The 23,005-nt window shown below is 44.3% G+C and overlaps 1 protein-coding gene across 1 annotated transcript in view; it reads right to left on the bottom strand.

The window, feature by feature from the left end:
* Window positions 1-23,005, bottom strand: part of TNKS (tankyrase, TRF1-interacting ankyrin-related ADP-ribose polymerase) — a 131,070-nt gene that overhangs the window by 66,737 nt on the left and 41,328 nt on the right. Inside the window, exons 4-6 of the mRNA XM_015425698.1 lie at window positions 20,809-20,904; window positions 1,476-1,512; window positions 716-791 (exon numbers count right to left, since the gene is read on the bottom strand). Coding sequence (XP_015281184.1) covers window positions 716-791; window positions 1,476-1,512; window positions 20,809-20,904 — 209 coding nt within the window. The remainder of the gene's footprint in view (window positions 1-715; window positions 792-1,475; window positions 1,513-20,808; window positions 20,905-23,005) is intronic.

Here is a 23,005-nt window from a genome sequence, read left to right as displayed (position 1 = left end):
AAGATAAAGTTACTAAGCTATGTTGCCCTGGTCAGCCTTAGAGGAGTAAAGTCTCTTATACCAATCTAACTTAAAATATGTTAAGAATAAACCAAGAAATTAAACGATCAGCTGGATTGTTACATCATATAAGCAAGTACAGAATTGACACCTAGCCAGTACCCTTCCCCTTGATATACACGTTCCTTCCTTTTTACTGATAGTTCAATTTCATTCACTATCACTAATGCATAAAACTGCACCTGAGCACTGAAAGCACAAAATGTCAAAAGCATACTTGGTACAGTCATCTTGTTAATGCAGAATTAGCTGCAACATGCCAAGCATTAGGGGCTTGGAATCCTAATTTGGTCCAACTAATCAATGGGGGGGGGGGGGGGGGGGATAGCTAACACTCGAAGAACCAGGGGCTTTATAGCTTAACAATGCAAAATACAGTTTATTTTTTTCACTGGTGAACGACCTGAGGCATGACCCAGCTGTTGACATTTCAAACAAATGGCACGATTGCAAAATGCACGGTCCGCCACTCCTGCCAATCTGTCACAAATTGTCAATATCTGACACAGACGCATTTAATGTCATGGTGAAAAGACAAATTACGACTCGCCCACATCACTGGCAGGTTAAAAAGGGGCTTTCAATTTGACCAGACACACAAGGTTTGCTTTAAAAACAAAGAAACAGCAAATAGGTTCAATATGTACAGACTTACTTTTCGCCCATCACTGGCATGGCAGTTCACATTTAAAGGCGTCAACAAAGCCATTAGTTTTTCTTCATTACCACTCCTGCATGTTGGAGGAATAAAAAAAAATGGGGGGAATCTCTTATCAAATATTTGAAATGGAGTTCCACGTCAAAGCCTCTCTTTACCAGCATGTTCAAGAATCATCTAGTAAGTGTTTCAAATTGGGAGGGGGGGATGAATTAATTTTAACTTGCTTTTTAAGCATCTTATACCTGTGTTACAGATCAACATTGCTTTAATTCGACCTATGTGTCACTTAGATGCATAGCTGCTCGCAGCATTTCCCAAATAACGTTTTTCTCTCCATTCCCCAAGACATTATTAACAGCTTCAAACCTCTTGCTCAGGGTTTCCTATGGTGCATTTTAATAATGACAAAAGAAGCCTTCAACTGTGCCATAAAGAGAAATCATAATACACTATTTGTCCCTAAAATTACCACCTCCCAAATATAAACTGGATTTGGAGCACATTATTGTCAAAATATTCAACCACAGTCACATTATACGAACCCAATACGCCAAGATCTCAAGCAGACACTGTTTTGCTTTCTACAGGGGGATAAAACCCAAAGAGATTTCTGTCCATAAGGCTTGTTTACCTGCATAATTTCATAATAGGGCAGCGACACAGCGACAGCTCATAACCCCCCCCCTTTTTTTGCCCCTCACTGGCTCCCTCCCTGCCTCCAAAACAAACAATTTGTATTCTGAACGGCACTCACCTCGCGGCTTCCAGGAGTTCGTCCTTCTTGTATTCACCTAAATGATTGCAAAATATCATGCTGTTAGCATTTGGCAGAAGACAGATTAAGAAATGCAGTAGGAAGCAAATACAGAATTAAAACCGAGAACAGGAGAAAGGGGGGGGGGGAATGAGAGAAAGAGAGAGCCCACACCCCGCTGGGTGATGGAGCTGTGACGTTAGCCAGCTTGTGAAGGCAGCATCACCAGTGCCTTGGAGACGGGCAGCAAATTGACGCAGCGTCTTGTCCAATCCATGGATGAAATGGCTTTCTTCAGACAACCAATGAATGCTGAACCTGTGTCCAGAAACAGTCCCTCTGATAACAGCATGGCAGTTGAATGCAACGCCCCCTCCCCCCACTTCCCCTATTCAATATATCACAGTATGCCAGCATAGCACGGAAAGCAGACGCACAATGATGCTTTAAAAAAAAAAAAAGTGCAAATAACCTTCCTCTAGAGCCATTACAAGCTTGAAAAGACCCTCCCTCGATATCATGACTCAAGCGGCCGGGCACTGCAAAGGAACTGCCACGTATCTCAGCCGCTTAAGCCTCTGGACTTCCCAGAGTTATGTTTTCTAGCCCGAAGGAAAGCAATGCATCAGTATAAAAAGGTAAGGAAAAGGGCAAAAGCATTCTGAATGCTGCACTTAAAATCTACCATTTAAAAAGCTGTTCTGTCTGTTCTTGCATCTTCGGGCAAAATACTAAATTCACATCTTGGACTCTAGCTATGCCCACTGCCAAGTATTCCACTAGACTCCTGAAGCATTTTTTTTTGCCTGGCGGGGAGAAAAGCTATTCTATTTGCCTTCCGGTTTTCAAAACCATGGTCGGAAAGTAGAAAATTCTGCATTTCATCTTCTCTAAAATGCTGAGTGCACCTCAGTGTAACTGCCATAAAGTCAGGGAATTAAACTTAACAAGTAATCCTCACAATGGAAGCTACTTTGGCTCTCTTAATCCTGCCCTTCCACCCTACATCGCACCATCACGAATTATCAAGCTTTAGAAACTATCAACAAGTGCATTTAAACCCAACCTACTGGGGAAGTGGACACAAACCCCTCAGATGGGCTCACATACCTCAACTGTGGATTAAGAATTAAATCAGAGAGGTACAACGCCCAGCAAGTCATTCTTCTCTTTGGTTCCATGTCTGTGAAATAGGAATGCTGACTGGCCTTCAAGAGGGCAGCCTTAGAATGTTTGACTATTGGCCCTTCTAGTCAAACACCAACTGGCAGTGCCTCCCCAGGGCTACAGAAAGGGGTTCTGCTCAGCTGTTCTATGCAAGATCATATAAGTGGAGGTGCCAGGGATGTGAATGCGAGCCCTTCTGTATGCAAAACATCACCCCTGAACTATACACCCCTTCCCCAAAAGAATTGGTGGGATATTCCGGTACGCCAAAGGACCTCCATGGTTCTCTTCTGAGCAGCAGAACATCACACACCTGACCCCCAACTGCCCCTAAACTTGCCCTCATATTCCACGGTGGTTTGTCACAGTGTTGCTTATCACAGATCTAAAGCCATGAGTACACAGACTGAGCCTGGCTGTTTGCTTACAACCTGGTCATCATCTACAGCCTTCTGCGTAGACGTACATAACAGGAACGATTATTCGTATACATACAAAACTATACCTAATATATGGCAACATTAGCAGCAGACATCCTGTGATCTCTCTAGGTAAAAGAGATCTTAAAGCCTTTTGTTGCAAGTTTTGCCCCTTCTGTTCTATCTGTACAGAGCTGACTGAGCAGAGGCACCAAAGTCACATGCGTTCTTGCTTTAGATGCACAGCGCATCAACACCATACAGAACAAGGTCTCAGCACGTAACACTGTATCGGACTTTGCAATTACCTTCACTGATGTTTGGGTCAAGGCTAAAACGTGCACGCTAACTTTGTTCAAGAATACAAGAAGGCACAAAGTTAAGAAGGCATGCTGTGGTTAAAAAATGGTAGGATTAGCCTATCTGAATATTCAAAGCTTTGAAGAATTAAGCAGAGATGTACCAAGTTTACTGATAAATGCACTTCTGGATGAGCAAGTCGGCTACACGACTGTGGACCTCAGAGCGTATATGGCTAGTTCTGCATGCCTTCTGTAGCACTGCAGTGGTGACCCTAAACCTAATCATACAACAGTCATGTTAACACTAATGTAACGGGGGGGAGTGTCTTGCTGTAGTGATGGGCCATGCAGAAAGGGGAAGTCTGTTCACTGCTTTACTTTTCAAAAGGCACTCTGAAACATGCAACCCTGGAAAGCCCAGGATAGCCCAATCGCATGAGATCTCGGGTGCTAAGAAGGGTTGGCTCCGGTTAGCATTTGGATGGGAGACCACCAACGAATACCAGGGTTGCGATGCAAAGGCAGGCAACAGCAAACCATCTCTGAATGTCTCTTGGCTTGAAAACCCTATGGGGTTGCCATAAGTTGGCTAAACTTGACTACAAGCAAGAAAGAAAGAAAAAAGAAAATAGCTACAGGATAGCCTTGGACTTTATTTCTAAGGACTGCACGAACACTCATATAGTAAAACAAAAAAGTTCTTGCCCCTGATCCTTTTTGAAGCATTTTTAACAAGTTAACAGCTCCTTAAAAACCTGAACACTGAGGTGGGTCACTGCTTCCTACCTCAAACTGCTCTTTTTCATAGGAGCCAGCTCAACAGAGGATCACTGACAAAACCCATTCAGGCACTTGCAGTGGTTGTCGGGGCACCTACGGGTATTTATTTATCTATCATATTTTTATACAGCCTTTCAGTCAAGCGACTCCCCAGACAGGTAGCAGATTAGGATCAAACATTCGAAACATGAAACCCAATGAAAACCTAACTACAGTTATCAAAAGATACCAAAATCACTCATAAGGTCAGCAACTACACAAGCACACACCCTTCTAAAATTAAATACTGGCACAGAACGCTATACAGAACAGAACAGAAAAGTCTTTACTTGCCTCCCAAGAGAAGGCAAGTATTTGGAAGACCACCAAGGAAAGGTCCTGCTTTCGGTAGATGATAACCTTGCGTCTGCCTGAAATAGTATTCTAAGGAGTGTCTTGCTGTTACATCTAAAGAAGTGAGGGGGTTCTTACAGGAGCAAGCACTTCTAGGAAGCAAGGACTTTGCTGCTGTGGCTCCAAGGCTATGGAGTAAAATTAGAGTATCTGCACGTTTCATAACTCCTCTGCACTAGCCTTGGATACAACACAATTTTCTATGTACTCAGTAATCCAAACTGCAAGTAAAAACAATTGGAAGAGTAAAAATTGAGCAGCCACAGGGATTGTAAAAGGCGTTCGTCACTGTAGCTCCCCCCCCCTCCAGTTCTGGAGAAGGAAAGGTTCTGATTTCAACAAGCACAGTTTTCCCCTCATTTGGAAATCAGGTACACTTGGGCAAGGGAAAATGGCACCATGCACCCATCCAGAGGCTCCTGTGGCATTCTTGTCTCAATTGAAAAGGAGCACTATGAGGATACCCCATGGACTTCTACTGCGACTTTTAAGCTGCCACATTACCCTGATTTACCTTTGCTTGCTTTTCTGCTATTCAGCTGGGGTACATTTTTAATCTGATCTTCCCTTCGTAGTACTATTCTATTAATGCTGGAATGATTGGTTTTAATTGGATGCTGTTGCTGCTGTTTTTATTTCAGGTTTTTGGTTTAAAAGATGATGTAAGCTTCTTTCAAAAGATATTTATGGAAAATATGGGGCCCAATAAATTGCCCCAACTCTTTAAAGTCCGTACAAATATCAGGGGCACCTTGGAAATATTATTTACGGCTGTCTCTGTGCGTGGGCACACCAAAAGGGCCTCTTATTAAAGAGCAAGGACAGTCAGTACTGTACTTCTTGGGGCAAGGATAATTACGAATGCCATTCTTTCCAGACTCCTCCTACCGTCTTTCAAGACATAAAGGGTGCGTTCAGACGGGGCGTTTCAGCCGGCATAAACTGCACCGGTTCCAACCGGTGCAGTTTATGCCGGCTGAAACGCGATCACACTTACTTCCTGTCTGTGGAGCCCATCGCTGTATGCCCGTTCACACACAGCGGGCATCAGCATGTTTTTTTTTTAAACTCAGTTTGCGCATGCGCATAGGCAGCCATCCACAGAATGGCTATTTTTGTGCATGCGCAACACACCCCGTCCAGAAAAGCATGCCCTGAAGAGAGTACTTACCTTTAAAGTTTAAAGAGCAAACTGGCCTCCCTGAGGTCCCGGACTCCTCTAAAACCTTAAACTAAGGACCTTTTCTTTTCTTTTTAAACAAACGCCGGGGCGAAGCTTTGCCCAAGCGCATATCGCCGACCTAACAAAAAAAAATGGTGGGCGAAAATCAGAAGCCTCTGGCTTCCGAACGGAAGTGGCTCTACAATGGTGGAGAGCGATTGGGGGTGGGGGGTAAAGCGGTTACAACCGTTGCACTCAGGATACTACCACTTGGGGACCTAATGTCAGAACATAACGGTTTAAAGCTCTTTACAACGGTTCGGGACGGAAGGCAGATGTTCACCGGTAAGTACACCGATTCCAACCGGCACCTATACCGTTGTAAATGCCCCATCTGAACGCACCCAAAGACTTCTCCCTCCTGGGAGGAGGGGCTAAAACACTTACTTAGCAATGAGGAGTAATACTGGGAATAGGAAGGGGAGAGGTGACAGGACTGTAAGGCTGTATTGTTTAGATGGGCTCCTCCCCAACAGTTTTAATGGTGTTTTGATTCTGTTAATATTTTACTGTATCAGGTCTTTGGTGGTGGAAAATGCCGTCAAGTTGCAGCCAACTCATGGTGACCCTACACAGGTTTTCAGGGCAAGAGACAACCAGAGGTCATTTGCATTGCCTGCCTCTGCATAACGACCCTGGACTTCCATGTGGTCTCCCACCCAGGTACTAACCAAGGTTGGTCCTGCTTAGCGTCCATGACCTGACGAGATTGTGCTAGCTTGAGCCATCCGGGTCGGGGGCATGTAAGGTCTCTAGTCAGTTTAATTTGCTTGTTTTATTATTTAGATATTTATTTTACACACACCCTTCGGAACCAAAGCCACTCTCAACATCATCATCCCCTTCCTTCACTTTATCCCAACAACCACCACCCTGTGATGTAGGTTAGGCTGAGAAAGCGTGACTGTGTCGAGGTCAGCCAGTGAACTTCCTTGGCAGACTGGAGGTTCAAAATGGGTCTCCCGTATCTTGGTCCGACCACACTGGTTATTGAGGAGAAGCAGTACAGAAACAGAGTAAACAAGGCGTGTGGCAGGCAGACCGAACACCACAGGAAAAAGGATGATGCCGGCTGGACGGAGAGGGGCTGGAAGGAGAGGGGATCCTTTAAACATTGTATGACATCACAGCAGCTTAACCAATAACTGGCTTTGGATTGAGTTATAGCCATTAGCAGGGTTGGAGAGAAAGGTAAGCAGTAACCAGAAAACAGTCCAACAAAAACAGACAGATGAAGGAAGCAGGACACAAGGATGATTGTGTCTTGTGAGGCAGGAGAGGACAGGTCAAGCATCAGTGCCACAAACTGCAACACTTATATCTGCCTGCACACATATCCAAAACTTGTTACAATTCTGAAAATGTTTTAATAAGAAAATGTTTAAATGTTTAAATGGGGGAAAAAAAACTACTTCCCAGCCAAGGAGATGCTTGCAAATTTGATGGAAGTGGGTCCTCAGATTCAAAAATCAAAACTCCTTTGGTGTACCTAAACCCAATTATTTCTAAACCCCCTCATGAATCGTATTTGGTCATAAAGATGAGAACATCAAGAGCCAGCAATACCAGGGGCTTTGCATTTCCCAAGAGCACTGCTACTTTAGCGGGTTACAGTATAAATTAGCAGATTACAGTATAAACTCGCATCTGGTCAGCCCTAGCGTCTCAGCTACTGTTTACATTGTGCATTTGCTGGCATCCAAACTGTCATTTCGAAACATTTAATGTAAACCTGGTATTTTTATGACCCTCGCCAAAAACATTCCAAGAACTGTCGTTTCTAGGCTTTCGATAAATTACGCACGTATCACCAGAAAAGAGGGCAATCCTTCTAACCAGCCACGTCCCAGCAATCACCTCGTTAAAAAAAAATTGCAAGCTGCTACAATTTAGTGCAATTACATGCAAATCAGCAGCGGCTCTCCGGCTCATAATCATCATATATTCCTAACAAAGCTTTCAAAGCTTCCCATACTGAGCAGAGCGTTGAAATGTGCTCAACTGAGACCAGGACAAGGGAGACTGACCATCTAGCATTACAGATCTTGGTATATGAGCCTTGTACATGATAACCTTCACACAAACCCCACCACCACCACCCTACAACCTCCCATTCCCAATTTGCCTGGGCAGTCTGATGTATTTCACAATTTAATTCACTGCCCACAGTTTGCCTGAGGGCTCCCAACTCCAGCTTCATAACTCCCTGGAGATTTGAGGGCAGTACCCAGGAAGAGACAGAAGCTCAGGTGGTGTGATATCACAGGGCCCACCTGTCGGAGCTGCATTTCCTCCTGGGGAGCTGATGTCTGTAGTCTGGATATCAGTTGTAATTTCGGGAAAATTCCAGACCCTACCTGGAGGTTGGTGACCATAAATCTTATATACCCTTTTCCCACCCTGTAACCAGAATGTCAAATTGGTGGCCAACTTCCAGATTCTGTGCCCCCCCCAACCCCCTACCACACGTACATCAAAGAAGGGCTGTAACATGTAAAGCATATGCTCATACAATATTTAAAGCACCCATGAAATGTGAGAATATCCAGACACACTGCACTGAATTTCTTGGCCCTCAGGCAGCCCTTCCAAGTGTGAGATGTGGGAAAAGAAACCAGCTCACCATTTTGCTGATGAGGAAAAGCAGCAATGGGTCCCCTGGGGTGTTTTATGTAAGTGTTATTGCGTTGCTTTCACGTGCATTTTTTAAGAACCCCCACAGTGTACTGCTAATCTGTCGCCTATCAGGAACTTTCAAGAAGTCCATTCTTCCATTAGACTGCACACCCTCATACCATCTGAGCACCTGTGAAGCACATCATATTAGGTGATGCTAATTTATGATAGATTCTGACCATCTGGAATCGGCTCAGATAGTTCTGGCTCTTCAGTTAACATCTGGGACATGAAGAGCTCCCTGCAGAAGTTGGCCTTACCTCTTCTGGGAAAAAGACAGCATGCAAACTGACCTGAAGTGTCTGAAGCGGATTATCTGCCATGCAACTGGGAGGGTGAAGAAGAAAGCCCTCTACTCCTTTAACCACCAAATGAATCTTTTGTCCTGGGAAGCATTTCTATCAACCAAAGGTTAATGGCTGATCAGGTCACAATTCATCCAGTAATCCTGTGTTGAGACACAGGATTGGAGGTGGGGTGGGGAGAGCTAACAGCAACTTCATGTAAGATATCTTGGGTTTATAAAAAGTCTGGACTGCTGAAATGAGGCTGAAAACAACTCAAGCAATTTCCATTTAAGTCACCAAGAAAGTATTGTGTAAAAATAAATGAACACCACAATATTGGTGAGCAAAATGAAGTCACACAAGAACAAAATTTGAGCCCAGTGGCACCTTTAAGACCAACATGCACACTTCTTCATATACACTGAAACAGACTTCTGTTACACATATTAAGTATAATGGCACCACTTGATTATAATGGCACCAGAAACCTTAGGAATTATGTTTCTTAACATACTCTTGGGCTTTGTTCAGATGCCATAGACAAGCTAGAATTTGTTTTTGACAGGAACAAACAGGTAATTATGGAGCGCCAAGTGCTCCTTCCCTCTCCTCATGTAAGCCCACCAAAGTCAAACATGGAAGCCTTCAACTACCTTCCACCTGTCATACAGACCAACTGCAGATGACCTTAATAAATGGAGGCCAGTTTCTTTCCCAGTAACTGGGACTTTCAATCAAAATTTCATGCTGGTTAAGAATGCCGGTTATTGGGAAAGAAACAAAACTCCACTGGTTACATACGATGCATTCTGACACCACAAAATTAAAAGACAGTTGAACATTTCCACCTTCAATTCTGTTGTGATGCACAGGGAGAAGAAGAGGTGGGAGCATGCAAGCTTAACAGTTAACCAAGTTTTGCCTGCTAAAAATAAGCCCCTCCTTGCTTGTGACTTCTAAAGTGAGACAACTGAGTTGATACCCTTTTGTCCTCTTCGTCTAGCCTGTCCACATGCCACCATGACCCTACCAACTTGCCTCTGTGGCACCATTATCCCCAGACTACATCAATATCCCTTTGTTCCAGCTTTATACCACCATGTTCACACTACCACTTCTCCATTCTCAAATTATCTCCCTCAACCCAATCTGTCCCTGTCGGAAGATGAATGTTCAACTCCTTTTGACAGCTTACAATCTGGCTTCTGATGAAACTACCTGTAGCAGAACTACCGAAGACTTACTAATCCAAAGGTTCACCCTCATCCCTCTGTACCTCTGATATAGCCAGTCACCCTATCCACCTTGACTTGTTCTACACCTTTAGATTCCTCAACTATCCCCAGAGGATTCTCTTCCTACTGAGGTTCTGCCTCCAAAGCAGAAAGCTTTTCTTAAACCTCCTTTTTTGGTAGTCCCTCAACATCCTGTTCTTGGTTCTCTACAATTCTCTTTCACTACAACCAAGGCTCCATTTCTGGTCCCCTACTCTTCTTTTCTATACTACCCAACCTTACCGAGTTTCCTCTGTCCTCGCTCCCTATATTCTGACCAAGTCATACTGCTTCTCTGTTACAACACTGCAAAAATCCAGTCTTCATCTCCTATGTTGGCTACCACAAGATCCTCCTCCAAAGCTTCCTGAACAAAAAACGTTTTTTTCCCCCTCAGACTTCTAACCAAAAGTCCACTGTGGGGAAAAATTCCTGTCACCCAGATTACATGGTGCATTTCCTGATCAAGCTTTTCCCCCTCAGACTTCTAGCCAGAAGTCCACTGGGGGGGAAAATTCCTGTCACCAAGATTACATGGTGCATTTCCTGATCAAGCAAATGCAATGCAATTTCCTTTATTTTAAATCACTCCTCTTCCACAAAACTTCCCCTATCAGTGCTCATCACCATATGAAATTAAGCCTAAATTCCTTGCTGAATTGGCTCACTTTAATGTTTTGTTACACTCGCTTTCCCCACCCCCACCCCTTCTGGCACAAGATAGATTCTGAATTCCTAGGACAGGATTGGCTTTTTTTGTTATGGTGATGTATGCCCCTCAAGAGTAGAGAGGTACAGGCCTGGGGGAGGGGGGAAGCAAAAACACAGATCTTATGGTGATGTATGAAAAAGTATGCCCCTCAGGAGTAGAGCGGTACAGGTCTGGGGGAGGGGGGAAGCAAAAACACAGACGCGTTTTTAAAAAGACTGTCTCATTGCCTTGAGGACTTTTTTTTGAAATTTCAGGGCATAGTGAAAAACTCCTACGAAATATTCTTCCTTTTGGAATCAGTGAAATGCTTTAAGACAAGGTTGTATCCACTCAGCGTGTATAGTATGAAAGGGTTGACATAAGGCAATCTGCACTGGGTGCTACAGATATATACAATGTATTTTCCAGCAGTATTTATTGTTTAAATGTGACTAAGTGCTGGACCACAATGAGTACACTATAATGTGTATAATACAGAAAAGTTTAGGGTTTTCAACGCTCTAAAGTTTAGCTCTATATTCAGTTATGCTGTAATAGCCCTGTTATGACTGCATGAAGCTGCTTCTGTTCAGGTAACACGCTTCCTTTCTTTACTGTAAAATTTTGTTTTCTATTTTCAACTTTTTTTTTCAGCACATCAGAAGGCAAAACTAAGATATATTTGCTAATTTGTTCATGTAACACACTTCCTTTCTTTACTATAAAATTTTGTTTTCTATTTTCAACTTTCTTTTTTTCAGCACATTAGAAGGCAAAACTAAGATATATTTGCTAAAGTAACAGAGCACGGGAGTTTGTAGTCAATTCCTTCTTTAGCATTCACCATACTCACAATTTTGCTCGTAGAAAATTAAGGCATTTATGTCAAGGCACCCTAACGCTGGGACCCCTTGAAGGGGCAAGTCAAGAAAGACAAAATCAAAAAAGTTGAACTCACACCCTGTGTTCCCTCTAAGCTGAGTTAGGGTGAGCTAGCTCACAGTTTTTTAGCCTGCAGCTCAAACATTTTTGTCTTAGGTCAGGAAGGGATGGCTCCAGAGCAAACTAATTTATGCAGTAGCCAAATCACTTGCTCACAACTTTAATGCCAGTAGCTCGCGAAGTAGAATTTTTGCTCACAGGACTCCATAGCTTAGAGGGAGCATTGCTCACACCCCAGGGTAGCACCATCACCAACCCCTTTCTTAATACCCAGACAGCCAGAGACCAAGGGACAAAAAGCCTCTAGCTGTCCTGGGACGAAGATCAAGAAAGTCACCCTTGCAAGGTAGGACACTATGAGTTTTACAAAACAATTAGTCTGGTAGCTGTAGCCAATGAGGGCTAAAGTACTGGATTCAAATTGAAACCTCCTGTATTCAAGAATATCACAAATTATAAGTGTTTTATTATAAAATTGTGCAGGAATAATCAATAAAAGAGGATAAAATAATAAAGCCAGAAGTCTAAACTAAGCACACTGACAAGCATTGGTTCAGGACCCAGATATTACCTGTAAGACTGAGTCCAATAGGGTTCCAAAGTCCAAGACAAGGTTTCTGGTCAGTAGGAGCCACCCAGAATCAAGACATGTCTCCAAAGTCAGATATAATCCAGACACAGGACAAACCTAGAATGAAGTATCTTTCCTATCTGCTCAATGACCCACCTTGGCCATTCTAGTTAAGCTTGATCTAGTTAACCTGATCAATCAGGTATGTTGTTGACCAGGTGATTCAACCAATCAGATGTGTTTGTCAATTAGACCAAATGCCCTGCAGCTCCATAAGATCCAATTAAACAAACACCTTCTCCGTCCAGGTGCTAATGAGATGGAATGTACCCTCCTAGATACTTGTGTCCTTTAAACTGCCTGGCTTAATGGTAAGACCAGCACCTCCCATCTCCCTTATCTGAGTCTCTGAAGCTACATGCAGCGTGACCTCAGTTTCCAGAGAAAGAAACTTCCATTTTTTCTAGGCCTCACCTGAGTCAGTTTGAACTGAACAAAAAAATTGCCCAAAGGCGCCAGTTTCTTGACAACTTACACTTATAAATGTCAAATATGCCAAACAGTACAAGGTTAATTAAGTTATGTGATGTTAAAGGACTAAAATGTCAGACTGTAGAAATGTTCGGCAGCTTTTTTGCATTGCTTATTGCATTAGGGTTGCCAAGTCGTGGCGGGGGATCGTGTGTCTTTGCTGTTTGGAGCCCCGTTGCCAGAGCGACGCATAGCGTCATGTCCTGGCGACGGCTGGTGCAACGCGTCTCGCCGTCCCCGCAGCACGGATTCTGCAAAGACATGCAGATCCTCCGCCGCGATATGGCGAGATTTGGGAGCCCTATATTGCGTGCATTGTACTGCCTCGTTTCATTTTTTAAATTTTTTAATTCACCTTCAGTGTCAGTGAGAAAGGCAGACTATAAACGAAATAAATGAATATTGCATACTACAGTTCCTTAACATTTGTCTCCCCTCCCACACACACAAAGGGGGGGGGGAATTCCCCACGGTCCCAAAATTTCTGGAAATTTTACAACTCTATCTCAGAGTAGAGTGGACAGAATTTACCAAGCATCCAGTAAAGATATACAAGGGGAAAAATACAGGAAGGATTATATAAAACTACATTTTAAAGAACGTAAAAATCCAAAGGACTTAGCAAACGCTAACAGAATTAAGAGAGAGAAGTTAAAACTGCCGGAAGAAATCAGCAGGTTTAGTCAGATCACCCACAGCCCTGGAATTGGGTATCTTCAGTATGCTGCTGTCTCAACCACTGGCTATCAATGGATGCTGTGATAAAGTGACTAAGGTCAAACAAGCTAAAATTGAATCCAATGAAGGAGGAGGAGGTGCCAGCTGGGAAGACTGATGTCATGGGGGGAAATTCCATTATCAGCTTTCAAAGGGGGTCCTTTGATACTGGCAGATTTAGTTAAGAGCTATTCATGCACCTGGACACAACAGCACCTTTTTCCCAATTACATTTGAGTCAAAAATTGCACCCCTGCTTGGATACACTTGACCTGGCCATGCTAATCCATGCAACTGTAAACCTTGCAGCTAGATTAGCACAATGCGCTTTATGTGGAGCTGCCCTTGAAGACAACTCTGGAACTGCAAGTGGCTGAAAGGAAACAGCCATATTACAAAGGTATCAGAACAACTGCACTGGTTTCTGTTTTCAGGGTTCAGGCCAAGACGCTGCTTTCCACCTTTAAAGCCCCCACATAGCTGAAGGACTGCCGCTGCTCATATAATCCTGGTTGATCACTCCAGCCCACCTGACAGGGTCTGCATGCCACTCCTTCCTGGGAGGATTACCATGTGGAATTTGCTGCCAGAGGATGCAGTGATGGCCACAGGAATAGATAGCTTTAGAAGGGGAGGATAGGTCTATCAGTGGCGGCTTAGCCACGGTGACTACAGGAAACCTCCATGCTCAGGAGCACTAAGCCTCTGAGTCCCAGAGCCAGGAGGCAACATCAGGGGAAGGCCTTGGCCTCTAGGCCCTGTTGTTGGCCCTCCAGAGGAACTGGCTGGCCACTGTGTGGAACAGGATGCTGGACTAGGTGGACCACTGGTCTGATTCCACAAAGGCTCTTCTTATGTTCTTATGAGAGAAGTTAGGACTGTTTCAGCCTGTTCGAGGGCTCATTGTGGAAAGGGCTGCCCAGTAAAGTGCAAGCCTGAGCAGCTTACAAGGGCCTCTTGCCAATAACATGGCTTACGAGGATCCCTCTGGTGCATGTTTTTATGGCCGTTCTGGTGCTAAAAGTGTTGTTACATACTGCTGCCTTGATTTTATTGGTAAACCACTTTGAGCTTTCAGAAAAGGCAACATAATGTATCTTAGATAAGTTTGAAATGAAGACCAGGGGAGAAATATAATTGCATGAATCCTTGTGGGTGTAAAAGGTTAGTCGGTTTCTTTCGTCAAGTCTCAGACAGGCTTTTTGGTAGAAAGAAGTAATGAACAGCCAAGCACTAGCAGCAAGTGGGCAGCAGGGCCAAGCAGGCTGGAGATCCCAGGAGGACCTGAAATGAAAACACTAAGTACCATCATGCAGTGACACTGATCGATGGTGCGGCCACATTTAAAACGCTACTCAGAGTCCTGGTCACCCTGTCTTAAGAATTGTATCGTGTGAAAAGGGCAGTGTGTAAGGCAACCAATAACAATAACAGACTGGAATGACTAACTCAAGGAAGGGTTTTAGAAGCCTGGACTTTGTAGCCTAGGGAATGGGAAGACTAGCAATGGAAACCATAAAGGTTTCTAATGTTGCAAATGATACAGAGCTAGGGCTGCCAAGTACTTACCGCGAACTGGTGGGGGACACATAGTTCTTGGCAGGAACATTCCTGCGCGGAAAACACCTGCGCCCCACTATGCTGTTGCCCAGACATGACGCCAGCACGCTGGGCACGTAGCCGGTAGACGCTCTGGCAATGGGGCTGAAAACTCAATGGTACCATCGACGTCTGGACGACAGCATAGTGGGGCATGGGTGTGTTACATGCAGGAATGTTCCGGCCAGAAACCATGTGTCCCCCGCCGATTCGCGGTAAGTACTTGGCAACCCTGTACAGAGCCCTCATCTCACCTTTTGGTGCTTTGATTCAGGATAATGCAACAAACCTAACGGGCTCAGGGGAGACCAAAGGAAGAACTCCCCCCACACACACACACACACACAAATTGTGGAACTCATTTCTACCTTTTAAGGTAGCCTCGTTTCTAGTCTTTTTAAAAAGACTAAGCGAGAACTGAGTTCTCCTTCAGTGGGGGGAAGTCATCCAGGAACTGGTTAGGTCACGCCTCTGCTCGCTCGATAGGCTATGCACATTTCTTTTGTTGCGTGGCTCCTATTGGAGTGGCCTAGGCTGACCTCTCCAGTTATGTCCAAGCCCTGTCCGTGGGTTACTCTCATCTCATATCTCAGTTCTCAAAGTTAACATGACCCGCCCCCTTGTTCACCTACAGCTTGCCTCTGAACACTGGATGCTGAGAGCCAAACAAGGTGACAACGTCACCTTCCTGTCCTGCCTGTGAGCTTTCAGAGGCCCTTCTGGGGAGCTGCTACTGTAAGCATGCTGCTAGACTAGGCAGACCTTGATCTGACGAAGAGAGGTACTTTAAACTGACTCACCCATACAACACGAGCCTCTATGATTGTATTGAAATTCAGCCAAGCCAACAGGGAACCACAAAATTAAGGAACTGGCCTCCTGACCACTAGGAAGCCTGTGGTGACTATACCTTACGAGGTCCTGAAGCACAGTAAGCTATTACTTCTCACTTCAGAGAACAGCTTGGCTCACATTAAGGAGCAGTTACAGTAACTACAAGAAGCGTAATAACTTGATTTGATGAAATCTGAGAACACAGAAAAGGGAAAGCCAGTAAGATAGATAAGGGGATAGAAAATTAACAAATAGTTAATTGAAGATAGAATATGAAATATAAGCCTCTCGCTATATGTTTTGTGTTTGTTAGTTGTAGGTAGGTGTTTGTCTTGTTGCTATGTATGTTTGTAGTTTATAATGGGGAAAAAACCAATAAAAATGTACCCTTGGGTACTTACAAACAAAAAAAGGAGCAGTTAACTACCCATAGCAAATCAAAACATATAACTTAGACACAAACTGGCAAACATCAAGCATACAAATACATACATCTCTATATATCTCAATATGAGAGAGAGAGAGAGAGAGAGAGAGAGAGAGAGAGAGAGAGAGAGAGAGAGAGAGAGCGCGCTTCTAAAGGGAAAACAACAGTAACACACAGATTTTCTTAAATATTTTCTGAGCAGCTGTGTTCCAAGAACCCCTTCTCCAGAGGACACTATATCTGCCATGCGGACGACTCCCTCTTTCTGAACCATGGAGTGTGCACAATTTGTTTTGTTTTTTTCTTTTAAGTTTTTTTTTTTAATTATTTAAAAATATGACAAAATTTACATTAAAAATAACTTCAATAATCCCCCGGGTTCCCCTCACCCCCCCATAATTAAAAAAAGGTTCATATAAGCTACTTTATAAAACAACAAGGATCTAACTGAATAAATTACTATAACTACACTCCACAGAACAGACTGTAGACCTAACATAAGGCTAATCAGAGATTTATCAGGTCCAAATTATCAGCCGTAGCGGGAATCACAGCTTGCAACTTCAGGTAGTCTAGGATTGGTGCCCAAGTATGAAACAGTCGTGATTTATAGGTGGTATGTGTTTCTCGTAGGATTTTATCAGTCAATTTAGCAATTATAAAGCAGTCCCATATCCTATTTTGCCAAGCTGAGATAGAGGGATCCCTACTATCCTTCCACTTAGCCGCGATTTCCATCTTTGCTAAGGCAAGTAGAGTCAGGACTATGAGTGTGCACAATTTGTGACCCCCCCACCCAGCAAAAACTAATGCTCTAGTCATCTATCACTATACTAGTCATCTATCACCTCCTCAGGGAGGTGTAACTGCTTGTATTGGTGCAGGATCTTTCCTGATTCAAACTGCCTTCCCCCCATTTTTGTGTATCTCTTGCCCACTAGGATGTATCACAGCAGCCCAAGTTACAGAAGACTGGCTGCATTAGTCTGATCATGAATCAAAAAGTCACCTGAAATCACAACAAACTAGTCATACCCAGTCTTTAAGAGGTACCACAGGGACTGCTTTTTTAGCATTAACACAAGGTGGAGACAGAGGCACAGCCACTGCGGCAGAGCTGGGGAGCTATCGTCTCCCGCTCTCCCCTGGCATCTTTTGTTTGGGGACACTCAGCTCTCCCTTCCACCTTTATTATAATCTGGGCTGTGTTCACACAACCTTAGCTATTGCTCTAACTGTGCTCTTGCGATCACTGTCTCCCTGGATGGGTTAGTCCACATAGGAAAACCCAGTTGTGAACTATTGCTGTCATGCAAAAATAGCACCAAGTCCAAAGATGTGTGGATGCCGCCCTTGTAGATGTAGCATCTCTTGCTCCTGAGAAGAGATGCAGGACATTTTTAAAAACTGGAGCATCAATTTTTCACCATGAAATAACACAGTGTCCTATTCTCCTGGTAGCATGGCCACTCCCCGCAGGAAAAAAATGAAGAGGGGATATAACTGTGCAAGAACATTGATATCTAAGTAAGCGTAATGGAAGCCTGCCTGACACTCCAGAGACAAGTGACATTCAAACCATTTAAAGAAACAGATTGACAGGTCTAACTTTCATACTGCGCTCAAAACGGCATCACCAAAAGGCTAGTGATGGGGAGTTTGCTCAATGGTACACTGAGACTGCAATCCTAAGAACACTTTCCTGGGAGCAAGCCCCACTGAATAAACTGAAACTTACTTTCAAGTAGACCAGCTTAGGATCAATGCTCCCTCTAAGCTGTGGAGTCTTGTGAGCAAAAATTCTACATTGTGAGCTACTGGCATTAAAGTTGTGAGCAACTGATTTGGCTCCTGCACAAATTAGTTTGCTCTGGAGCCACCCTTCCTGAGCTAAGACAAAAATGTGTGAGCCGGAGGCTAACTAACTGTGAGCTAACTCACACTAACTCAGCTTAGAGGGAACACTGCTTAGGATTGCTCCCTGCTTGCTTCACAATATTAAGGCTGTGTAATGCTAGGAAAGACTTGTCTGAAGATTTGCATGAAAACAGCCAGCAGATCAACGTTTTCCCCAAATACTGTCAGGGCCCCTGGGGACTTGAATTCAGATTGCCCAAGGGTTCTTTGACATGCTGTTTTGTTTTCCTGTTCTGCAACCTTTCAGCCTTTGTTTTCTGGAAAGCATTACCAGCTATCTTTTGGGGGTGGCGGTTGCAAAGACTTAGCCAAAGTACAACCCCAGTTGTTTAGAAATGGTCCTTACCTGTCAAGGTCGTGACTTACTTCAGAGTCCAACCACCATATTACTGTTTTCGTTGACTTTCTTTTGATTTTAATTTATCAAAACCCTTTTTCTATGTGGAACACACATTTTTGTCCTGATGTAGTTGTGCTACAACAGTAATGTGCTCATCGGTGTAAGAAAAGATCTGATGGCAATATGGGTTGTAAAAAGAACAGCAGTTAAAGCATCCCATTTGAAGAAACTACTGGGGGAGAAATGCAAAATCTTCAGTCAAGAGAACATTTCAGCCCTGACCTGGATATCCCAGTCAAGCCAGGTTTTGTCAGATCTCGGAAGCTAAGGAGGGCAGACCCTGGCAAGTACTTGGAAGGGAGACCTCCAAGGAATACCAGGGTTGTGACTCAGAGGTAAGTGATGGCAAGCACCCTCTGAACATCCCTTACCTTCAAGCCCCACTGGGGTTGCCAGAAGTCAGCTTGACTTGATGGCAAAAGGAGAGAGAGAACATTTCAAAAGTGCTCAGCATATTTCTGCTAACATGAGGTTGCATCCTATCACCCTGCTCAGCTAAGAGTGGTATGTTCTGTCGACACACAGAACCTTCCGCTGATGCAAGGAAGTCCTCTGCCAGGGGAAGGCACCTTGTGCTGATCGGAATGCACTACCCTCAACTGAACAGAATGGTAGAATACAACCCACTGTGTGTCAACGGAAATGCAAACTGAGGCCAGAGAAGCTCCCAGCAAATACAGTGGCAAACACTCCCCAAGGAAGAAAGGAAAGTGACATGTATCCAGTGTTATTAAATGATACATTTGCTTCGTAATCCCCAGAAGCATCCCACCATCTTTGATACTTGAGGAGGGGGGAAGCAATCAGTGATAAAGCCTCCAGACCCAGTCTCCCACAGAAAGAAGGCTGGCAACCGGTTGTGTATTCCTCACATACATGAAAAGTTCTCTTCGTTTCTATCCTTCAGATCCTGCTTTCTGCTTCCAAGTGAAGGACAGCAACAAAGTGTGAAGGAAGAAAGGTAAGCCATACCATGTTTATGACAAATACGTTTTTCTCAACAGCTGAAGAGCCCTGCTGGATCAGGCCAACAGTGCATTGAGTCTAGCATCGTATCTCACACAGTGGTCAAATCAGTCACCTGTTCTCTATTTCTTCGAAGAGAAGAAGCTGTCAAGAAAGATCTGAGAATATAAGTTTTAGTTTCTACCCCTACTGACATCTTTTTTGGGGGATGTGGAATGGTATAGGCAGGGGTCATTTCGTAGAAAAAGAGCTAGGGCAACTCATTAGCATAACTCCTTAGCATATGCCACACCCCTGACATCAGGGGCCCGGCGGTGGACCTGCAAGGCCAGCGGGAGTGCGAGGAAGCCCCGCCAAGGCCCTCCCTGGCCCCAGGCAGGCAGGGGTGGGGAGAGGCGGGGAGGAAGCAACTTACCCTCCCTCTTCTCCTGCCTCCTCCTGGCTGAATGAGGGCTGGAAGCGGGGCGGCCGGAAGCAGGGGGCGGGGCTTCGCCATGTGCCCTGCCCCCCTGCACCTCACCCCCCTCCCGAAATGACCTCTGAGTATAGGACAGCCCAATCTCAGAAGATAAGCAGGGTCAATCCTTGGATGGGAGACCACCAAGGCAGACTCTGGAGAGGCAGGCAATGGCAAACCACCTCTGCTTAATCACATGCTTTGAAAACACTATGGGGTCGCCATAAGTTGCCTGCAACTTGACAGCACTTTATACACATGGACCTTCCAGCTCAAAACACCTAGATTATTGCTTATTAAATCCAACAGACCAATCAGCATATTATGGCATGCAGACTTCAGATGTTAATTATTTGTAGACCTAAAGAAAGAGTGCTAGTTACTTTGAACACTACTGACAGGGTACGGAAATTAAATGCTGTAAACAAACCGACACTCTGGTAACCATACAGAAAGGTGACAGGCATGGCTCATGCTGGGAATTTTATTTGCTGTTATTCTCATGGGATTGTGCACACATTCTTAAAATTTAACTGGTAACATTTTACCGGCGAGGTAATGGTAGAACGCTACAAAGTTCTTGGAAACAAGCACAATAATCAGCTCTTGGATTAGCTTTTGGTTACTGCAGCTCTTAAAAATCAATACCCACAAAGACCATGCACTTTTTTTGTTAAGCAATTTTCACCCTGGAAAAAGCAGACAGAGGAGTTGCAAAGACTGATTACCTATGCTGAACCACCCAGCTTTGGACTGCTCACCTGTAAGTACAGCTTTTGCAGAAGGATCTGCAAGATCCAGGGCTGACTTCCCGTCTGTGTTCCGAATATTTGGATCAGCTCCATGCTGCAGTAACACTACGCGAGAGGGGGAGAAAAAGGGATAGTTCTCAAACCTCTGGAATCCAGACTGAATATGCATGCCCATAAACACACAAATCAGCTGCATAAATTAACAATACTGCACTCTTTAACGAAGGCCAGAATCCAGAAAGCTCTCAGAGCCTCCTTGGGCAAAGGGAGCTTTTCCCTCCATCTGAACAAAAAGCCCCCCCATACCACACACAGCATTTTTTTTCCAAGAATGGGGAGGGGAAGGAGGGAGTAAGGAAGGTGTGTGAGGAAGAGGGCTGTTGTTCAGAAGCACCCCCTGGGGCACATGTAGCTAGTCATTCTCTGCAATGTGGCAGGAATATGCAAATGCACTTTGGTTCCTGCTCAGCAGCATGAACAACAAACACCTTACATAGTTTTGTACACCTTCTTTCCAGCAGAAGGCTAGAAAGCAGCAATCTCTGCAAGAAATATTCATTTTGCCTTTACTGCAAATCATGTGGCAGCTGCAACATGCATCAGTTACGAGCTTTTGGCTTGGATCACTGACTTATCAGCTGTGGAGTCGACATTATTTCAAACATTACACCCCTAAGAACATGATGAGCCCTGTGGGATCAGAGCAGTGGTCCATCCGGTCCAGCATCCTCACTCAAGGTGGCCAGCCAGTTCTTCTGGAGGGTCGACAGCACTACACAGAGGTTGAGACTTCCCCTCATGTTCCCTCCTGGCACTGAGATCCAGATGTTGACTGCCTCTGAATGCAGAGGTTCCCCTCAATCACTGATAGCCACTGACAGACTTATCCTCCATGAACCTATCGAATCCCCTGGCAGTGAATCTCACATCTGAATCACTCTCTGTGTAAAGTAGTATTTCCTTTTGTCCGTTCTGAATCTACTGCCCATCAGCTTCATTGGATGTTCTCGTGCTTTAGTATTTCGGGAAAGACACAAGGCAGCGTGCTGCTTGCCCTCTGAACAGAATCTTCAGGATGGTACGCAACGTTCTGCACTTTCAAGCCAGTTGTGCCTTTTCATCAGCTAGAATCTACATTTGCTTCTCACTCTCTTGACAGCCCAGCTCACTGGGCCCATGATTTTCCTTCTTGCTCCCTCTCTTATCTTTTACCACATAAATATGCTACAGCAGGAGCGTTGAACTCCTTTGTTAGGAGGGCCGGATCTGACATAAATGAGTCCTTGTCGGGCCGGGCCATGTGTGTCATTAAATGTAATGCCAGGTAGCGCAGATATAAACTTTATAAAGGACACAAACACAATTAAAGATTTTTTTAAAAACTTAAAGCATGCTTAAAACGTTAGCACTCTTGCAATATTTTATTTAACAATCTCTGATAACTGACACCTCTTGCTCTGAATTACTGCATCAAAATTTGGAGACAATCTGCAGTAGCAATCTTGACTATGCTGTTCAGGTGTGTATCTGTAAGTTGCAAACCTACTTGATTTATTAACATTCATTACAGAAATCTCATGGTCAATGCTCTGAGCCTAAGACCCAAGGGAAAACATGAAATGGCTGGGCACTGCAAGCTTTTGTATGTAAGTTGCTTTGTGTGCTGGTCAAGAACATGTGAAGGCATCCTGACATAGACTCAGGGGTATGTGTTTGTCTACAAAACTATAGTGTACTACAACTCCTATGAGGCACTGCAAGAATAGAAAGACAGCAAGTATAGTGGTCAGTACCAGCCTACTATCTGGGAAGTTTAAGTTTGAATCCCCAGCCTACAAAGGAAATGTGCTGGGAGGTGAACTTGGTCTGGACACACACTGTCAGCCTAATCCACCTCACTGGCTTGTTGGTATTTCTCATCTAAACAGTTCACATATTGCTTTCCTACTGAGAAGGACTGGATCATGAGGGCATGAATACAGTGAAAAAGAGGAGGAGAACCCAGTTGTACCCAAGAGAGCCCTGGCATAACGAGCCCAACAAAACATACACTCACTCTCTCTTTCTCTCTCTCTCTCTCTCTCTCTCTCTCTCTCGGCAAAAAGCTCATACTTTGAATAAAACTCTGTTGGTCTTAAAGGTGCTTTCTATCTCACCCCACCCCCCCTGTGACTGAGGGAACTGGGCAAAGTAAGCTCTTGCTCTT

This window comes from Gekko japonicus, unplaced genomic scaffold (genome assembly GCF_001447785.1).
Source record: "Gekko japonicus isolate JY-2015 unplaced genomic scaffold, Gekko_japonicus_V1.1 scaffold1416, whole genome shotgun sequence".
NCBI lineage: Eukaryota > Metazoa > Chordata > Lepidosauria > Squamata > Gekkonidae > Gekko > Gekko japonicus.
This window is presented reverse-complemented; position numbering and strand designations above follow the sequence as displayed.